General features: G+C 35.8%; 1 protein-coding gene across 1 annotated transcript in view; it reads right to left on the bottom strand.

The window, feature by feature from the left end:
• STPG2 (sperm tail PG-rich repeat containing 2) overlaps positions 1–19,763 on the bottom strand; it is a 529,587-nt gene that overhangs the window by 482,081 nt on the left and 27,743 nt on the right. Inside the window, 1 exon segment of the mRNA XM_089911325.1 lies at positions 17,483–17,594. Within this exon segment, the coding sequence (XP_089767451.1) occupies positions 17,483–17,594 (112 nt within the window).

Below are 19,763 nucleotides of genomic sequence, written 5' to 3'. Positions count from 1 at the left end.
TCAAGGCAGCCTGTCTGCTGGTTGGTGGGGCTGTGTCCCTGTCGAGTTAGGTGCTTGGCCTGAAGCATCCCAGCACGGTGCCTACAGGCTGTTAGGCGGGAGTCAGACTCAGGGCTGGGTCCTGAGGCTAATAAGCTAGAGGGAGGATTATACAATGGCCACTGCCAGCACCAGTGTCGACGCAGTAGAATGAGCTCCCCAAAATGGCTGCTGCCAGTGTCTATGTCTCCAAGGTGAGCTGCAGTTGCCTCCAGCCAAATGCCATCACATTGGGGATTAGGTTTCAAAGTACGAATTTTGGGGAGACACGTTCAGTCTCTAGAAAATACTAAGATTTTATATGCCTATTTGTCTACTTGGCTCTTGCTTTCTCATAAGCACATATATTCTTGTATTTTAAATGTTTCTCAGTTTCAATTTCTAGTGTTTCAAGTGTCAGTAGATACAGCCCACATAAATAAAAGTTCTTTAGGGTTCTCAATCATTTTAAGAGTATAAAGAGGTCCTGAGGCCAAAAAGTTTGAGAACCAGTGACCTACAACCTAAATGATAAATTAAGAGAGAAAATGATCGAACAAAAAGTGTTGCTACATCTATAGAACTACTTTTTAAAATATCACATAAGTGAAAATACAGTTGACCCTTGAACACCACAGGCTTGAACTGCAAGGGTCCACTTATACACAGACTTTTTTCAATAGTAAATACTACAGTATTACATGATCCGAGGTTGGCTGAATCCACAAATGCCAACAGTGGATACAGAGGAACTATGTATACAGAGACCCAAGTAGAAGTTATACACAGATTTTCAACTGTAGGGAGGGTCAGCACCGCAACCCCTGGGTTGCTGAAGGGTCAAGTGTAGTAAAAAATTAATTTTACAAGTTGTATTGATAAATCCTAAATGTCTAAATGTACCAATAAAATATAATAAAAATAAAACACAAAGCAAAATTCACTCATATTAAATATTCCCACTCTCCCAGGATGATATGGACTGAATTGTGCACCCCCCAAATTCATATGTTGAAGCCCTAACCCCCTCCCCTGGTGTGACTATATTTACGTAGGGCCTTTAAAGAGGCAACTAAGGTTAAATGAGGTCATTAAGGGTAAGGGTGGGGCCCTGATCCAATAGGACTTGTGTCCTTATAAGAAGAAGAGATACCAGGGATGCAGGTACATAAAGAAAGACCATATAAAGAAAGAGCAAGAAGATAAACAACTGTAAGCCAGGAATAGAGTTCTCAGAAGAAACTAAACATGCCAACACCTTAATCTTGGACTTCAGCCTCCAGAATTGTGAGAAAACAAGTTTCTGCTGTTTAAGCCACCAAGCCTATAGTATTTTGTTATAGCAGCCCTAGGAAACTAATACACAGGACTAAACTTTGTCATCTTATTCTAATGACCTTCTGTAACTTTTAACTATTTTAGTGAGAATCATAATGGCAGAAAAAAGACATTGTGCAAGTCGCCACAACATAGTCTTAATTCTTTTATTCTCTTTGCTCCTTTGAAAACTTAAAACTTAATATAAGGGTAGTTTTCCTGAAATAAAATAAATTTTATCTCAGCCACAGAGCTTGAATGTCATCTCAAATGTGATCCTGAAAAATCTACGTTTTTCCTCTCCCTAATTGTAAAGCAAGTTGATCACTGCAAAAATGAACAAACTATCAAACATGAAGAAAACATTTACTTTTTAACAAAAAGTGGGGCATTGTGTTTGTAGTATACCCTTATTTGGCTTATTAGGCAAAGAATATCTTCTAAGAATATTATAAAGGGAAAGCTAGCCCACAATTACTACTATTATTATCATCATAATTATCATTTAGGAGCCCTCATAATATTTTTCTCTTAAAAACTTACATGAAAGAAACCAAATTCATCACTAGCCAGCCTATCAGATTTAAGGAAAAAAATAATTCCTAGAATTGCTAAGTCTTCCAATTCCCCAGGACCCCAGCCTCCAGATTCCTAAATTCAGAGCACTAAATTTAAAATATTACTTTACAGTGTTATGGGAAAAGTAACCATTTCATAAAAGTTTTCCTAATTCAGTGTTTTAAGTTTATACTCATAGCCTGCATTTGTGGTGACCGTGAACATTAATGAACAAAGGCATCTCAGTAAATTAAAAAAAGAAGAAGTGCAAAGATAAATGTGCACAGTCAATATCTTCCCATCATCTACACCCAGGATATTACAACTAATGTAATTAATCTACCCTTACAAAAGTTTTTGCTGCCACTGAAAAAAACAGACAGTCTCAGATATAATTCAATACTAAATTTGCATACTTCAAGACTATAGGCATGATTTTCCTTTTATTTAAACCAGTTAGATGGATCAAATATATGTCTCTAAGATTTTACTATCTTAAATTTGGAATTTAGTATCATATGTTATAAGGTATAATCTTATTTGAACTCTACTATATAAATGGAAGGAAATCTTGAAATATGTTGTATTTATGATGTAAAAGCATCATCAGTAATAACCACGTCTATTACATACTATGTTTCTACTAAAGTCTTTCAATATACTATTAAATTCAAATAATCTGAATAAAAATTTATCAACTTATGTCTAAGTTACAATTCAATTGTATCCTAGCTTTCACAGAGGTTCAGAATAGTTATATTTTAAATATACATTTAAGGAATTTCCCTCTCCTCCAAAATAATAATTTTGCATAAACTGTTCACAAATATGAATCCACATGGGCAGGCTATTGGTTAAAAGTATCTTAATATATCATCATTACTCAAAATATTTTGCTCACACCCTAGTAGGTAAATATAGATGTGTCCTATATAGGATGACTTTGCATGTCCTCCAGGTAGGCCCAGAGGGCAGTGTTGGCAATAATGACCCATCTGTTCACTACTGGCAACCAGAAAACTTCTAATGAAGACAGATGTGGGTCACCCTGTACAAGCAGGCTGCAGGGTGTTAATGAATCCACCTAATGGTCACTACCTGCCACTCTTAACTGATTGATGACCTAAAATGTTTATTTTGAAAAGCAGAGATGAGTATTTCACGTACTCATCAGTCTTACCGGGACACTGCTCTCACTTTCTCTTACAAACTCATTCTTTACTACTTGTCTTTACCAATTCTTAGAAAAATTACAATTATTTATTAGACTCATTCTTTTAAAATAACCTTGCTGCTAGCACTTTTGAGAAATTAATTCCTCCTAAATTCCTCTACTCACTGACTCACAGATATCAGCTCTATATGGTGATACAGCAACACTATATATATGAAACACAAAAGGTGATATTTTCTTTTATCATAAAATTCTTTAGGTACATTTATATATGTTATCATTGATATCAATCTGTCTAAAATGTTACTTTTTAAGATATATTTTCAATACCTGCTTTGAAATAAAATCATGATTTCACTCCAGATTCCAAAAAGAATGTTCACTTATAGAGACAAATTCATGAAATATTTATATGCCCATAAAAAATGTATACAGATGGTCATTTTACTTTCCGAAAGATGCTATGGGTAAGACTCAAGAAACATAATTTATGAAGTTGTTTTTCAGAATAAATCTGTATTACATTGTACCTAAAATCTTAAAGAAAATCTAATGCAGCCATAAATTGGTTCTTAGAAAAATTGGTACATATAAAAGGTGAATATATACAATCAAAAAGTGAAAACATACAACTTTTAAAAATACACATTTTATGTATAAATAAAACTATAAGAAATATTATTTAAAGTAATTGTTTAAATTAAGTTTGAAGGAGTATCTATAGTTTACAAACTATATTGCTATAAATTTCATTTTCTGTATAGAGATTTAAAACAACCTGCTGGGGGCTTCCCTGGTGGCGCAGTGGTTGAGAGTCCGCCTGCCGATGCAGGGGACACGGGTTCGTGACCCGGTCCGGGAAGATCCCACATGCCGCGGAGCGGCTGGGCCCGTGAGCCACGGCTGCTGAGCCTGCGGGTCCGGAGCCTGTGCTCCGCAACAGGTGAGGCCACAACAGTAAGAGGCCCACATACCGAAAAAAAAAAAAAAAAGAGAGAATAACAAGATTTAGCAAATTAAAAAACCTCTAAGTTCACAACAAAAATAATGTATTTCACTTCATTTTTTATTGTATTTTATTTTTTATTATTATTATTTTTTTTTTGCGGTATGCGGGCCTCCTCTCACTGCCCTGCACAAATCTGGGCAGAACGTACAGAGTGGTCTGCAGTCTTGTCTCAGCTGTTATCCTGATGAGATCACTACTCTTTTTTTTTTTTTTTTAGAGTACTGTGTATTACTGCACTCTTCATCTTCCCACTCCCCTCCACCCCTCCCCTGCTCCCCAGGCTTAGCACTTCATTGGTCCCAGATTTTGCTTCTGCCAGGTGGCTGAGGATAAAATCAAACCAGACAATTTGGAGACTTTTAGTATCTATAGCAGCTATTTCACTGTTTATTTACATTACAGAATATGTTTTTTTCAAATTAAAAATATCTGACATAGAACAGTATTATTGTCTGTTACATAAGAACATACTAATGAGCTCAATAAATGTTGTTTTTTTCTTAATTAGGTAACTGATGTTTTAAATACCCTGCTGAAATCCTTGTGTGATTGTTATACAGCTGTTTAAGAGTGTTTTGGAAAATTGATGTAGGATTTTGCATGGGCTGGTTGTATTATTTTTTGTCACTTGAAATAACAGAACACAGCTTCCAGCTACCCAAATATTTGCTGTCCAACATGTTTTCAGGAATGGATTAGATTTGAACAAGGGAGTTCTGTAAAATAAACAACTATTAGAATAAACAACCTGAAAAACTTTTCCACATCATCATGTTTAAGAATGACTGTTACAGTTTATGTGGAATCTGGATATTTCCAGCTTGCATTAAAAGTCCTCCATTATTTCCATCTTCAGCTTTCTCTCAGTACTCACTAAAACAACCTCACTTAGAGTAGTCACATTAGTCTGTCAGCTACACACACATGTCTTCTACTCAAAATGTCCTCATTCACTACTCTCCATCAATCTGTTCTCTAATATTTCCTTTAAAAGCTAACTTAATATAATTTTATTCCTTCATTCTATAATTCTTTTAATCTACCATGTGTTAGGGATTTAAATTCAGTAACACATAATCCCTCAAGAATGGCATAGTTTGGCAGACAATTATAGTATGATAAATGCCATGATTGAGGTATGCTTAAATAACTAAGAGTTGAATCTCACAGAAGGAATGGGAGTCAGCCATATGAAGAGAAAGGGAGCAACCCAGGAGAAAGAACAGTTTATGCAGAGGGAGAGGGGTAGGGGATAAGGGTGAAGAATGGTAAATTCAAGAATCTAAAGGTAGTTTGATACAACTAAAGTCCAAGATGCATATAGAAAAACTGTGATGTGTGCAGTTGGAGAAGTAGTTAAGGGTCAGATTATAACAGCTTTGCATGTCATGATAAGAAATATTAAGACCCATATCACTCAGTATATCCCTGTATTTCACATACACTCTATTTTTAACCTTCACAGATTTATATCATTCACTCATTCATTCAGCAAATGTTAGAGGGAATACCATGTATTTTCTCTAATTGTTTCCTCTACATGATTTGTGTCTCCAGTTAGGAAGCAAATAAAACCCAGGCTTTTTTTTTCCAACTTCTGAAGTCCTAAGGCAACTAGCGTAATGCTAAGCACACAATACTCGCTTCAATAAATGCTTCTTGAGTTAAAATATTAATAACCTAATTATCATCAGGTCATTTAAAATCATTAACCTAGCTTTTATCTTGGCAATAATCCTAAATTAGCAAAAGGTAAATAACACATGCAGATAATTACAATGTCTCTCCTTTAAGAAAAAAAAAAATCAGTAAAAGCTTAGCTCTCTGCCTTTCATTTGAGGCACACTCCCTGAAAGAGCAAACAGTCTATATTCACAGGATCCTGTTCTTTACCATCCATCCATTCTTCAATCCACCACCACCTTGCTATCTTCAACCAGTCCAGTCCACCAGAACCGATTTGCTAAAGTAACCACTGATCTCAAAATTCAGCAAAGTTCAGTGGACCATTTTCAGTTCTTATCATTATTAACCTACCCAAAATATATAACACAGGTGGCAACTACTTTCTTAAAATACAATCAACCTCTGGCTCCTGTGAGGTCACTCTTCCCTATTCTGTTCCTACCATTTTTAATCCTCCTTGTTCCTTTCTTAGATTCCCCCTTCCCCCATTTATCCATTAAATGCTGTCAATCTCCCTGGTTCAATCCTCACCCTTTGTGGATTATAACCCAATGACTAATTCCTAAATCTCCAGTCCAGATTTTTCTCAACTTTCTGACTACCTTCAAAACACTTCTACCTATATAACAAATAAATGTGTAAACTAATGTGATTCCCACACTCGTGCATACACGTGTGCACGCATGCACACATATACACACACAGAGTGTGGTATGCTTTCTGTATTTTCTCTAACGCACGCATACATACACACACACACACACACACAGAGTGGTATGCTTTCTGTATTTTCTCTAACTCTCTACAACACCATTCACACAGTATTCTAAGTGAGAAATCTAGAAGTCATCCTCAACTTCCTTGCCACTCATCCTCCCATATCAAATTAATCACTAGATAAAAATCAATGCTAACATCCAGGTATATATTACCCCCTCATTTCACTATCTTAATACAGCCATTCACTATGTGACTCACTATGCATCACCTCATGACTTCTCCCTCCCTCCCCTTCCCCATATCCCATCCATTTGACTCACAGCTTACTGTCCTATCTTTCTGAAATTACAAAACTGTTCATGAATCATCTGTTTAAAATATTTACTAGCTCATCATCACCTATAGATAAAAATAAAAACTGCTTTTCTCAAAACTTCAAGGCTTTGCACATCCTCTTTGCCTATAATTTCTACTCCATTTGACAAATACCTACTCATCCTTCAAAACACAACTCAAACATATTTTGGGATTCTTTTCTGACTTGTGTCATCCCCCAAGCAGAATCAATGGCTTTCTCTTCTGAAGTCTCACTGTACCTAATTTGGATATCACTGTATAATTCTTTATATATTTGTATCTTCCGTCAATGTATGAATTCCTTGATTCAGAAAAGTTTGTACTATTCCTCATCTTTCTATCCACACTACGGAGTAGGTGTTCAATCAATACTCATTAAATAAGTAATAGGGGACTTCCCTGGTGGCACAGTGGTTAAGAATCCACCTGCCAATGCAGGGGACACGGGTTTGATCCCTGGTCCAGGAAGATCCTACATGCCACGGAGCAGCTAAGCCTGTGTGCCACAACTACTAAAGCCTGCATGCCCTAGAGCCCGCACACCACAACTACAGAAGCCTGCACACTCTAGGGCCCACGTGCTGCAACTACTGAAGCCCGCGCACCTAGAGCCCATGCTCCACAACAAGAGAAGCCACCGCAAATGAGAAGCCCGTGCACTGCAACGAAGAGTAGCCCCTGCTCGCCACAACTAGAGAAAGCCCGTGAATAGCAAAGAAGACCCAACACAGCCAAAAGAATAAAAATTAAAAAAAAGTAATAGTAATAACTATAACTTACTGAGTGTTAACAAATGTCAAACACTGTGTTAAGCAGTGTCTGTGTGTGTGTGTGTGTGTGTGTATAATCACATTTCATTGAATTCTCACAATGACATTTTTGTTATATTTTTATATATATTATTATTCATATTTTAGAGATTTAGAGATTTAGAAGGAAAACTACATAGACTTAGAATGGTAAAGTAACTTGCCCAAGGTCACACAACTAGTATGTAATGGAGCAAAAAATTACAGTGTGGTTCCAAAGCGTGAACTCCTTACCACTAAACTATGAATAAATCTAAGAATGCTTTGTTTATTTTATAAAGTTCTTAAAATTTTACCATGAATGAGTGTGACTTCAATATATATAAAACTCACTAATAATAATACAAACTATTATACAATTAGACTTGAAGATATCAGATGCTCTTCCAAAGGATACTGAATCACTGTTTAAGCATTAATGTTTCCAACTCCAACCTCACAGCTTTTTTCACACAGTTTTGTCCATTTATATTTTAATGATTCAATCTTTTCCTCCAATCTTTCTTGACATCTATCTTTTTATTTTTGAAACCCATAATTTAAAAATTGGAAAAGTTGGGCTTCCCTGGTGGCACAGTGGATGAGAGTCTGCCTGCCAATGCAGGGGACACGGGTTCGTGCCCCGGTCTGGGAAGATCCCACATTCCGCAGAGCAGCTGGGCCCGTGAGCCATGGCCGCTGAGCCTGCGCATCCGGAGCCTGTGCTCCGCAACGGGAGAGACCACAACAGTGAGAGGCCCGCATACCGCAAAAAAAAAAAAAAATTGGAAAAGTTTTTCTAGAAAATAAGAAAAGTGATCACTCAGATCTCTGGATACAGTAACCATAATTCAAACAATTAATTTGTGTTTGGGGGAGAAAAACACATTTAATTGTGTGCAAGTCTTCCTAAATCTGTCTTTATCCTCAAATTTTAGCTCTTTCAAGGTCACCACTACATATTTCTAGCTGCAATAAATTCCAAGTGTCTGTTATAATGCCCACAAATCAGGTAGTTTAATAAATGTTAAAGACTAGCAATGAAAAGAGAAAAGGTGAAATTTTCACATCAGAAATACTGGAACAATCCACCCATAAGAGAAAATCATTAATAATAATGTAATGGCAGGCTTCAAAAAAAAAATCACAAAAGGCTATATATTATTTCTGCCTCTTATGTCCTTATTATTAATCTCTGTAGCATGTTTTTGAAACTACAACTTTCTACTAGAGATCTACTTAATACCTACTTAAGAAGAGTACATTATTTTTTGGTATATTCTAATCTAGAGGAAAACCAAGTTTATATATTACAACTTTAAAATATAACTTCTGAAATTCTAACAATTTTCATAAATTTATACAGACAAATGAACAGAAATGACAGCTCTATAACTTAGTTTGCAACCAGAATTTAAATAACATTTTGAAATATATAGTTCCAAGTTATTTCAAGGTGGCAGACGTATCAAAGAACTAAAACTTCTAATTTAGGTTTGCTCAGGATAACTACAAGGCGAATTTTCATACCACATGATTTTTAACCATTTGTTTTAATGAATATGGGAAATGAATGAATAAAGATTTTCTGTCAATAAAGAACCAAAGTACTGGCGCCACCTACTGACATTTTACTCAGTTTTTCTGACTGATCAGAAGCTACTACAGCAACTTCCTAAGTTTATTACCAAATCAAAGAACTTCAATAGAAATAAGTTAAATGTTTTTGTATATTAAAGACATCATTAATGTTAAGGAGGATACTAACAAGAATTTTCATTGCCAAAGGTAAGACATATTCCTGTGGAAAATATTCACTTTGAATAAAAGTTAATAGTTGTGTTTCTTAACATAAGTTAGCAGTAGAGTAAAATGCCAAAATGCATTCAAAAGATATATTGAAACAATACTGTGTATAAAACAGAATTAAATAGATTTCAAGGATATGATAAGTAAAAAACACAATCATTCATATTATATTCATATTATTATATATATTTTGTTGTACCATCAGAAAATGCTTACATCCAAAGACATTAGAGCACTTACTTGCCTAATTATTTTATTGCTTTAAAACTTATCCTTCGAAGGCACTATTATGAAAGGGAAAACCTAAGCATTCTCTAAATTAAAATTTTAAAATAAAATGGCTCATTTTTCAGATCTGTAATCATTCATTCAAAAAAGATTATTAAACATTATGTACCTCACTCTATTAACTACAGGAATACAAAAGAAAAAAAAAGTAGAATTAAAGATTCTTGTCCTCTAAGAATAATGGTTTAATTGGGAACATAAGATAAAAACATTTTTTTACAAAAAAGATTCCATATACAAGAAATAATGTTATTCAGCCCTGAACCAAGATGGCAGAGTAGAAGGACAGCTCTCGCTCCCTCTTGCGAGAACACTAGAATCACAACTAGCTGCTGGACAATCATCAATAGGAAGACACTGGAAATCACCAAAAACCACAACCCACATCCAAAGACAAAGGAGAAACCACAATGAGACGGTAGGAGGGGTGCAATCACAGTAAAATCAAATCCCATAAATGCTGGGGGGGTGACTCACAGACTGCAGTACACTTATACCACAGAAGTCCACCCACTGGAGTGAAGGTTCTGAGCCCCACATCAGGCTTCCCAACCTGGGGGTCTGGCAATGGGAGGAGGAATTCCTAGAGAATCAGACTTTGAAGTCTAGTGGGAATTGACTGCAGGACTTCAAAAGGACTGGGGGAAACAGAGACTTCACTCTTGGAGGGCACACACAAAGTAGTGTGCGCATCAGGACCCAGGGGAAGTAGCAGTGACCCCAGGGGAGACTAAACCAGGCCTACATGCTATTGTTGGAGGGCCTCCTGCAGAGGTGGGGGGGGGGGCTGTGGCTCACCGTGGGGACAAGGACACTGGCAGCAGAAGTTCTGGGAAGTACTCCTTGGCGTGAGCCCTCCCAGAGTCTGCCATTAGCCCCACCAAAGAGCTCAGGTAGGCTCCAGTGTTGGGTTGCCTCAGGCCAAACAACCAACAGGGAGGGTACCCAGCCCCACCCATCAGCAGTCAAACGGATTAAAGTTTTACTGAGCTCTGCCCACCAGAGCAACAGCCAGCTCTACCCACCACCAGTCCCTCCCATCAGGAAACTTGCACAAGCCTCTTAGATAGCTTCATCCACCAGAGGGCAGACAGCAGAAGCAAGAAGAACTACAATCCTGCAGCCTGTGGAACAAAAACCACATTCACAGAAAGACTGACAAGATGAAAAGGCAGAGGGCTATGTACCAGATGAAGGAACAAGTTAAACCCAAGAAAAACAACTAAATGAAGTGGAGATATGCAACCTTCCAGAAAAAGAATTCAGAATAACGATAGTGAAGATGATCCAGGACCTCGGAAAAAGAATGGAGGCAAAGATCGAGAAGATGCAAGAAATGTTTAACAAAGACCTAGAAGAATTAAAGAACAAACAAACAGACATGAACAATACAATAACTGAAATGAAAAATATACTAGAAGCAATCAATAGCAGAATAACTAAGGCAGAAGAACGGATAAGTGACCTGGAAGACAGAATGGTGAAATGCACTGCTGAGGAACAGAATAAAGAAAAAAGAATGAAAAGAAATGAAGACAGCCTAAGAGACCTCTGGGACAACATTAAACGCAGCAACGTTTGCATTATATGGGACCCAGAAGGAGGAGAGAGAGAGAGAAAGGACCCAAGAAAATATTTGAAGAGATTATACTCAAACAATTCCCTAACATGGGAAACGAAATAGCCACCCAAGTCCAGGAAGCGCAAAGAGTCCAATACAGGATATACCCAAGGAGAAACACACTGACACACATAGTAATCAAATTGACAAAAATTAAAGACACAGAAAAATTATCGAAAACGCAAGGGAAAAATGAAAAATAACATACAAGGGAACTCCCATCAGGTTAACAGCTGATTTCTCAGCAGAAACTCTACAAGCCAGAAGGGAGTGGCAGGACATATTTAAAGTGATGAAAGGGAAGAACCTATAACCAAGATTACTCTACCCAGCAAGGATCTCATTCAGATTTGATGGAGAAATCAAAAGCTTTACAGACAAGCAAAAGCTAAGAGAATTCAGCACCACCAAACCACCTTTACAACAAATGCTAAAGGAGCTTCTCTAAGTGGGAAACACAAGAGAAGAAAAGGACCTCCAAAAACACTCAAAACCATTAAGAAAATGGTAATAGGAACATACATATCGATAATTACCTTAAACGTGAATGGATTAAATGCTCCAACCAAAAGACACAGGCTTCCTGAGTGGATACAAAAACAAGACCCATACATATGCTGTCTACAAGAGACCCACTTCAGACCTAGGGACACAAACAGACTGAAAGAGAGGGGATGGAAAAAGATATCTCATGCAAATGGAACTCAAAAGAAAGCTGGAGTACCAACACTCAAATCAGATAAAATAGACTTTAAAATAAAGAATGTTACAAGACACAAGGAATGACACTATATAACGATCATGAGATCAATCCAAGAAGAAGATATAACAATTAGAAATATATATGCAAACAACATATGAGCACCTCAGTACATAAGGCAACTGCTAACAGTTACAAAAGAGGATATCGACAGTAACTCAATAATAGTGTGGGACGTTAAAACCTCACTTACAACAACGGACAGATCATCCCAACAGAAAATTAATAAGGAAACACACGCTTTAAATGAAACAATAGACTAGATAGATTTAATTGATATTTATAGAACATTCTATCCAAAAACAGCAAATTCCACTTTCTTCTCAAGTGTGCATGGAACATTTTCCAGGATAGATCACATCTTGGGTCACAAATCAAGCCTCAGTAAATTTAAGAAAATTGAAATCATATCAAGTATCTTTTCTGACCACAACACTATGAGATTAGAAATTACAGGGAAAAAAACGTAATAAACACAAACACATGGAGGCTAAACAATACGTTACTAAATAACCAAGAGATCACTGAAGAAATCAAAGAGGAAATCAAAAAATACCTAGAGACAAATGACAATGAAAACATGACAACCTAAAACCTATGGGATACAGCAAAAGCAGTTCTAAGAGGGAAGCTTATAGCAATACAAGCGTGCTTCAAGAAAGAAGAAAAATCTCAAACAATTTAACCTTACACCTAAAGGAACTAGAGAATGAAGAACAAACAAAACCCAAAGTTAGCAGAAGGAAAGAAATCATAACGATCAGAGGAGAAATAAATGAAATAGAAACAAAGAAAACAATAGCAAAGATCAATAAAACTAAAAGCTGGTTCTTTGAGAAGATAAACAAAATTGATAAACCATTAGCCAGACTCATCAAGAAAAAGAGGGAGAGGACTCAAGTCAATAAAATTAGAAATGATAAAGGAGAAGTTACAACAGACACCGCAGAAATACAACGCATCCTAAGAGACTACTACAAGCAACTCTATGCCAATAAAATGGACAACCTGGAAGAAATGGACAAATTCTTATAAAGGTATAACCTTCCAAGACTGAACTAGGAAGAAACAGAAAATATGAACAGACCAATCACAAGTAATGAAATTGAAACTGTGATTAAAAATCTTCCAACCAACAAAAGTCCAGGACCAGATGGCCTCACAGATGAATTCTATCAAACATTTAGAGAAGAGCTAACACCCATCCTTCTCAAACTCTTCCAAAAAATTGCAGAGAAAGGTACACTCCCAAACTCATTCTATGAGGCCACCATCACACTTATACCAAAACCAGACAAAGATACTACAAAAAAATTACAGACCAATATCACTGATGAATATTGATGCAAAAATCCTCAACAAAATACTAGCAAACAGAGTCCAACAACACATTAAAAGGGTCATACACCATGATCAAGTGCAATTTATTCCAGGGATGCAAGGATTCTACAATATACGCCAATCAATCAATGTGATACACCATATTAACAAACTGAAGAACAAAAACCATATGATCATCTCAATAGATGCAGAACAAACTTTGGACAAAACTCAACACCCACTTATGATAAAAACTCTCCAGAAAGTATGCATAGAGGGAACCTACCTCAACATAATAAAGGCCATATATGACAAACCCACAGCAAACATCGTTCAAAATGGTGAAAAACTGAAAGCATTTTCTCTAAGATCTGGAACAAGACAAGGATGTCCACTCTCACCACTATTATTCAACATAGTTTTGGAAGTCCTAGCCACAGCAATCAGAGAAGAAAAAGAAATTAAAGGAATACAAATTGGAAAAGGAGAAGTAAAACTGTCACTGTCTGCAGATGACATGATACCATACACAGAGAATCCTAAAGATGCCACGAGAAAACTAATAGAGCTAATCAATGAATTTGGTAAAGTTGCAGGATACCAAATTCATGCACAGAAATCTCTTGCATTCCTATACACTAACGATGAACAATCTGAACAAGAAATTAAGGAAACACTCCCATTTGCCATTGCAAGAAAAAGAATAAAATACCTAAGAATAAACCTACCAAAGGAGACAAAAGACCTGTATGCATAAAACTATAAGACACTGAAGAAAGAAATTAAAGATGATACCAACGGATGGAGAGATATACCATGTTCTTGGATTGGAAGAATCAATATTGTGAAAATGACTATACTACCCAAAGCAATCTACAGATGCAATGCAATCCCTATCAAATTACCAATGGCATTTTTTACAGAACTAGAACAAAAAAATCTTAAAATTTGTATGGAGACACAAAAGACCCCGAATAGCCAAAGCAGTCTTGAGGGGAAAAAACGGAGCTGGAGGAATCAAACTTCCTGACTTCAAACTATACTACAAAGCTACAGTAATCAAGACAATGTGGTACTGGCACAAAAAGAGAAATATAGATCAATGGAACAGGATAGAAAGCTCGGAGATAAACCCACGCACCTATGGTCAGCTAATCTATGACAAAGGAGGCAAGGATATAAAATGGAGAAAAGACACTCTCTTCAATAAGTGGTGCTGGGAAAACTGGACAGCTACATGTAAAAGAATGAAATTAGAACACTCCCTAACACCATAAACAAAAATAAACTCAAAATGGATTAGAGACCTAAATGTAAGACCAGACATTATAAAACTCTTAGAGGAAAACATAGGCAAAAACACACTTTGACATAAATCACAGCAAGATCTTTTTTGATCCACCTCCTAGAGTAATGGAAATAAAAACAAAAATAAACGGGACCTAATGAAACTCAAAAGCATTTGCAAAGCAACAGAAACTACAAACAAGACGAAAAGACAACCCTTAGAATGGGAGAAAATTTTTGCAAGCAAATCAATGGACAAAGGATTAATCCAAAATATATATACAGCTCAATGTTAAAAACAGAAACAACCCAGTCCAAAAATGGGCAGAAGACCTAAATAGACATTTCTCCATAGAAGACATAGAGATGGCCAAGAAGCACATGAAAAGCTGCTCAACATCATTAATTATTACAGAAATGCAAATCAAAACTATAATGAGGTATAACCTCACACCACTTAAAATGGGCACCATCAGAAAGTCTACAAACAACAAGTGCTGGAGAGAGTGTGGAGAAAAGGTAACCTTCTTCCACTGTTGGTGGGAATGTAAGTTGATACAGCCACTATGGAGAACAGTATGGAAGTTAGTTAAGAAACTAAAAATAGAATTACCATATGACCCAGCAATCCCACTACTGGGCATATACCCAGAGAAAACAGTAATTCAAGAAGACACATGCACCCCAATGTTCATTGCAGCACTATTTACAATAGTCAGACCATGGATGCAATCTAAATGCCCATCAACAGACGAATAGATAAAGAAGATGTGGCACCTATTTACAATGGAATATTACTCAGCCATAAAAAGGAACAAAACTGGTTCATCTGTAGAGACGTGGGTGAATCTAGAGACTGTCATACAGAGTGAAGTAAGTCAGAAAGAGAAAAACAAATATTGTATATTAACGCATATATGTGGAACCTAGAAAAATGGTACAGATGAACTGGTTTGCAGGGCAGAAATTGAGACACAGATGTAGACAACAAACATATGGACACCAATGGGGGAAAGCAGAGGCAGGGGGTGGGTGATTAACTGGGAGATTGGGATTGACATGTATACACAAATATGTGTAAAATGGATAACTAATAAGAACATGCTGTATAAAAAAATAAATAAAATTCAAAAAAAAATTTATAAACCTCTAGCCAGGCAAACTAAGAAAGAAGAGAGAGGATACAAATTACTGATATCAGAAATGAAGGAGCGGGGGCTTCCCTGGTGGTGCAGTGGTTGAGAGTCCGCCTGCCGGTGCAGGGGATATGGGTTCGTGCCCCGGTCCGGGAAGATTCCACATGCCGTGGAGCGGCTGGGCCCGTGAGCCATGGCCACTGAGCCTGTGCGTCCGGAGCCTGTGCTCTGCAACAGGAGAGGCCACAGCAGTCAGAGGCCCGCATACCACAAAAAAAAAAAAAAAGAAATGAAGGAGGGGACATCACTACAGTTCCCATATGCATTAAAAGAATAAGGGAATACTATGAACAATTCTATGCCCATAAATTTGATAACCTAGATGAAAGGACCAATTCCTTAATAGACTCAATCTCCCAAATTCTCATGAGAAGAAATAGATGATCTGAATAGGCCTCTGCCTATTAAAGATATCAAGTCAATAACTCATAACCTTCCAAAACAAAAAGCACCCGACCCAGATGGATTCACTGGTGAATTCTACCACACATTTAAGGGAAAAAATTATACCAATCTCTACAATCTCTTTCAGAAGATATAAGCACAGGGAATACTTCCTAACTCATTTTATGAGGCCAGCATTACCTTAATACTAAAACCAGACAAACACATTACAAGAAAACCATAAACCAGTACCTCTCATGATTTAAATTAACACTTTTTATCTTGTTTGAGATTTATAATTGTTATTCTATGAAAACAATTGCATCGTATTACTCTGTTATTGTATCTTTTTCTAATAGTTCTATAAGCAATATTTTTCCTTGCTGATTTAACATTCAGGGGAAGACAGAGAAAATTCTTATTGAAATACTCACTGATTTCTCAACTGAGAGTCATTTATCCTTACTCTAAATGATCCATTTTGAAATGTTTATCCTATAATCTTCAAGTTTTTAAGTTTAAATATACTAGAGGAAAAAAATCCCAGGTTTCTGTGCCTACAAGTTCCAAATAATTAAACTGAAACATAGCTACAAAATATATTTAATGGCATTTAGATTTTCATATTAATAAATATACACTACCTAGAACAATGAAGATAAAAGTATTACTATGTACTAACCAGACTTCACCAAAAATATTATTCTTAGTTCTCAAAATCATATTTTAAGGAGAGAAAGATTCAAAAACTAACGAAGATCCCTAGATAACGTCAAAGGAAAATAAGTTATCCTGAAGCTAAATACTGAGAATAGTCAAAGATATTTAGAACATTTATCCTTACCAAAAAAGATTTAAAGGGAGATTTAAAAGAAGTCATAGGAAAAGGGAGAATAAATAGACAACAAGCAGCTAAAGTTAGGTCAGTTTAAGAAGGAAATTGTAAGAAACAGAGTAGTCCACTACTGAAACAAGAAACCTCAGGGGTATTGAGTTCTTTATCACAAGAGGTGTTCAAGCAGAGACAGCAATCAACTTGAAGGAAATTTTAAACACAGTTCCTCAGTTCCTTCCACAAAATTCAGAGTGACAACTACCTACGAGGAACAGTAGACGAGTACTCTGTGTGATAATAAGATTCAATGACCTAAAATCTAGGAAGTAGATGAAACAGTTACTTTTCAACTTACCTTTTTTTCCTCCTGCAATATTATTACTTCATAAAGTCATGGGAGATTTGAGCAATGATTTTGCTGTTGATCTTTCTTGATGTTAATATTTTCATAATGTAGTGCCTTTTTCCTTTAGAAAATTCAGAAAAAAATTATTCTCAATTTCAAATATATAAATGTCTATATAAGTTAAGAGAATATTTTTATACCACTTCCTGCTTAAAAAGTATTCAATAAGATATCTGGGTGTGTTAGGCCAATATATCCTAAACTCTGTCAGATCTATTCATTTATATTGGTTAGATCTGCGTTTTCCAATTCAGAGCATTAAAATATACCTATTCTAATAATGATTCCAAAAAGAAAACAAAATGTGGGATTTATGTCATGAATTTAAATAAAAAGCTACCAAAAATACTTTCCCGTGTAGTTTATTCACCATAAAAGGTCTTTAAAATTTCAAATCACTTGGTATTTCAACTATTAACTAAAATAAGGGGAAAATAGTCAATGCTATTTATATCATAAAACAATCAGGAAAAGGGCATAAAGAAAGATCTTCGAAAATGAAAGGGAAGCTTATTTTCATTGAAATTTACACAAGTAAGAATAATAAACCAAGTAAGCAGTGAATAACAGCCCAAGCTCTGGAGTCAGACAGCCTGATATGAATCCTAACATTGCTGCCTACTAGCTATGTGACCTTACACAAATCACTCACCCTCTCTAAACTTCAGATTTGATTCTTCATCTGTGATTGGAAATAGTATTAACCAATTCTAAGGTTGTAATGATTAAAGTGGATAATATATGTGAAGTATTTACTGCTATACAAAACCCATAGTAAGTATACAATAACTGTTAGCTATTATTAGGAATTATATTTAAATAGGTTACTTTTTTCTAATTCTTAAAAAGAATTTGAAAAGTCATATTAAACACTTCCAGTGAACTATACTGAACATAAGAAGTTTAAAAAAAAGGTAATATAAAAACATAAAAACAAATGTTTAAGTTACATAATTGCCATTTTTTTGCTTGTTTAGACATTACTATGATTTAAACATGCATATAACATCTCAGTTCACTGTCAAATGCTGACTTCATTGATTTTTTTGCACAAAATTCAACAAATGAACTTATTTTCAAAACCTCAAATAGTTTTATGGATAAAAAATTTATATTTGGGATATCAAAAGGGTCACATATCGTTTAGGTCTGTGTTTTCCCAAAAAGAAACCTATGAGCTCATCTTTCCATTCGAAATACCCAAGCATTTCCATTTTTATACCATATCAAATCCACAATTATAACTCAATCAATAAACAAAAGGTAGAAAATATCAACTACCAGAAGGATCCAAGACAAGTCCAAATAAAAGACAGTGAAGGCAGCAAAACCAAAGAGCAAATTACGGAAATGATGAAATATCTGATGCAATTAGGAATGCAATCTATATGCATACATTCCTACCAGCAAAAGTGAAAATACAAACAAAAGGAAAGAAGAAACAATGGAAATAACAAAGATCAAAGAGAAAGAAACATTTAAAAAAAAGGAGAAGAGGGAATTCCCTGGCGGGTCCAGTGGTTAGGACTCCATGCTTTCACTGGTGTGAGTCTGGGTTCAATCCCTGGTGGGGGAACTAAGATCCCGCAAGCCGTGCGGTGTGACCAAAAAAATAAAAAATAAAGTCAGACAGACACTTATTAAAAAAAAAAAAATAGGAGGAGAATGGGAGTGGGACAGGGCTGGAGAAGTAAAAAGGACTGTCAGGAAAAAACTATCAAGCAAAATCAGAGCAATAGAATTAGACAGAGTGCTGGTCATGCCTCAGGTACTTAGTTAGACGTGTAGTGGAATGGATGGAAAACAATCATCACAGAACCACATACCCTAAAAAGGGTTAATTTTGCTTAATGTTAATTAAACCTCAATAAAACTGACAGGCAAGCAGGCAGGCAGATAGGAAAGCAAACCAGCCAAACTGGAAGAAAAAGATAAGAGTAAAATACTAACAAAAGCATTATGTCAAGGGGATGAGTAGAGTTAGAGCATTTGACAGACTTTATTTGGAATGACAAAGATTAAATTTAGATCCCATTAAGCTGTATATACATGTTAAACTTCTAGTGTAACTACTAAAACAATTAAAATACATGGCATATCACCCAAATTAGGAGAGTGAAAAAATGAAAAGGACAATAGAATAGGGTATAAATTCCCAAAAACAAGGGCCATGTTTTATTCTTTTTATTCTTAGTTACTAAGTTTAGTACTAAGACATAGCAAGAATTCA

This window comes from Delphinapterus leucas, chromosome 5 (genome assembly GCF_059928025.1).
Source record: "Delphinapterus leucas isolate spDelLeu-1000000601 "Yukka" chromosome 5, BTC_Dleu_Yukka2, whole genome shotgun sequence".
Taxonomy (NCBI): Eukaryota; Metazoa; Chordata; class Mammalia; order Artiodactyla; family Monodontidae; genus Delphinapterus; species Delphinapterus leucas.
This window is presented reverse-complemented; position numbering and strand designations above follow the sequence as displayed.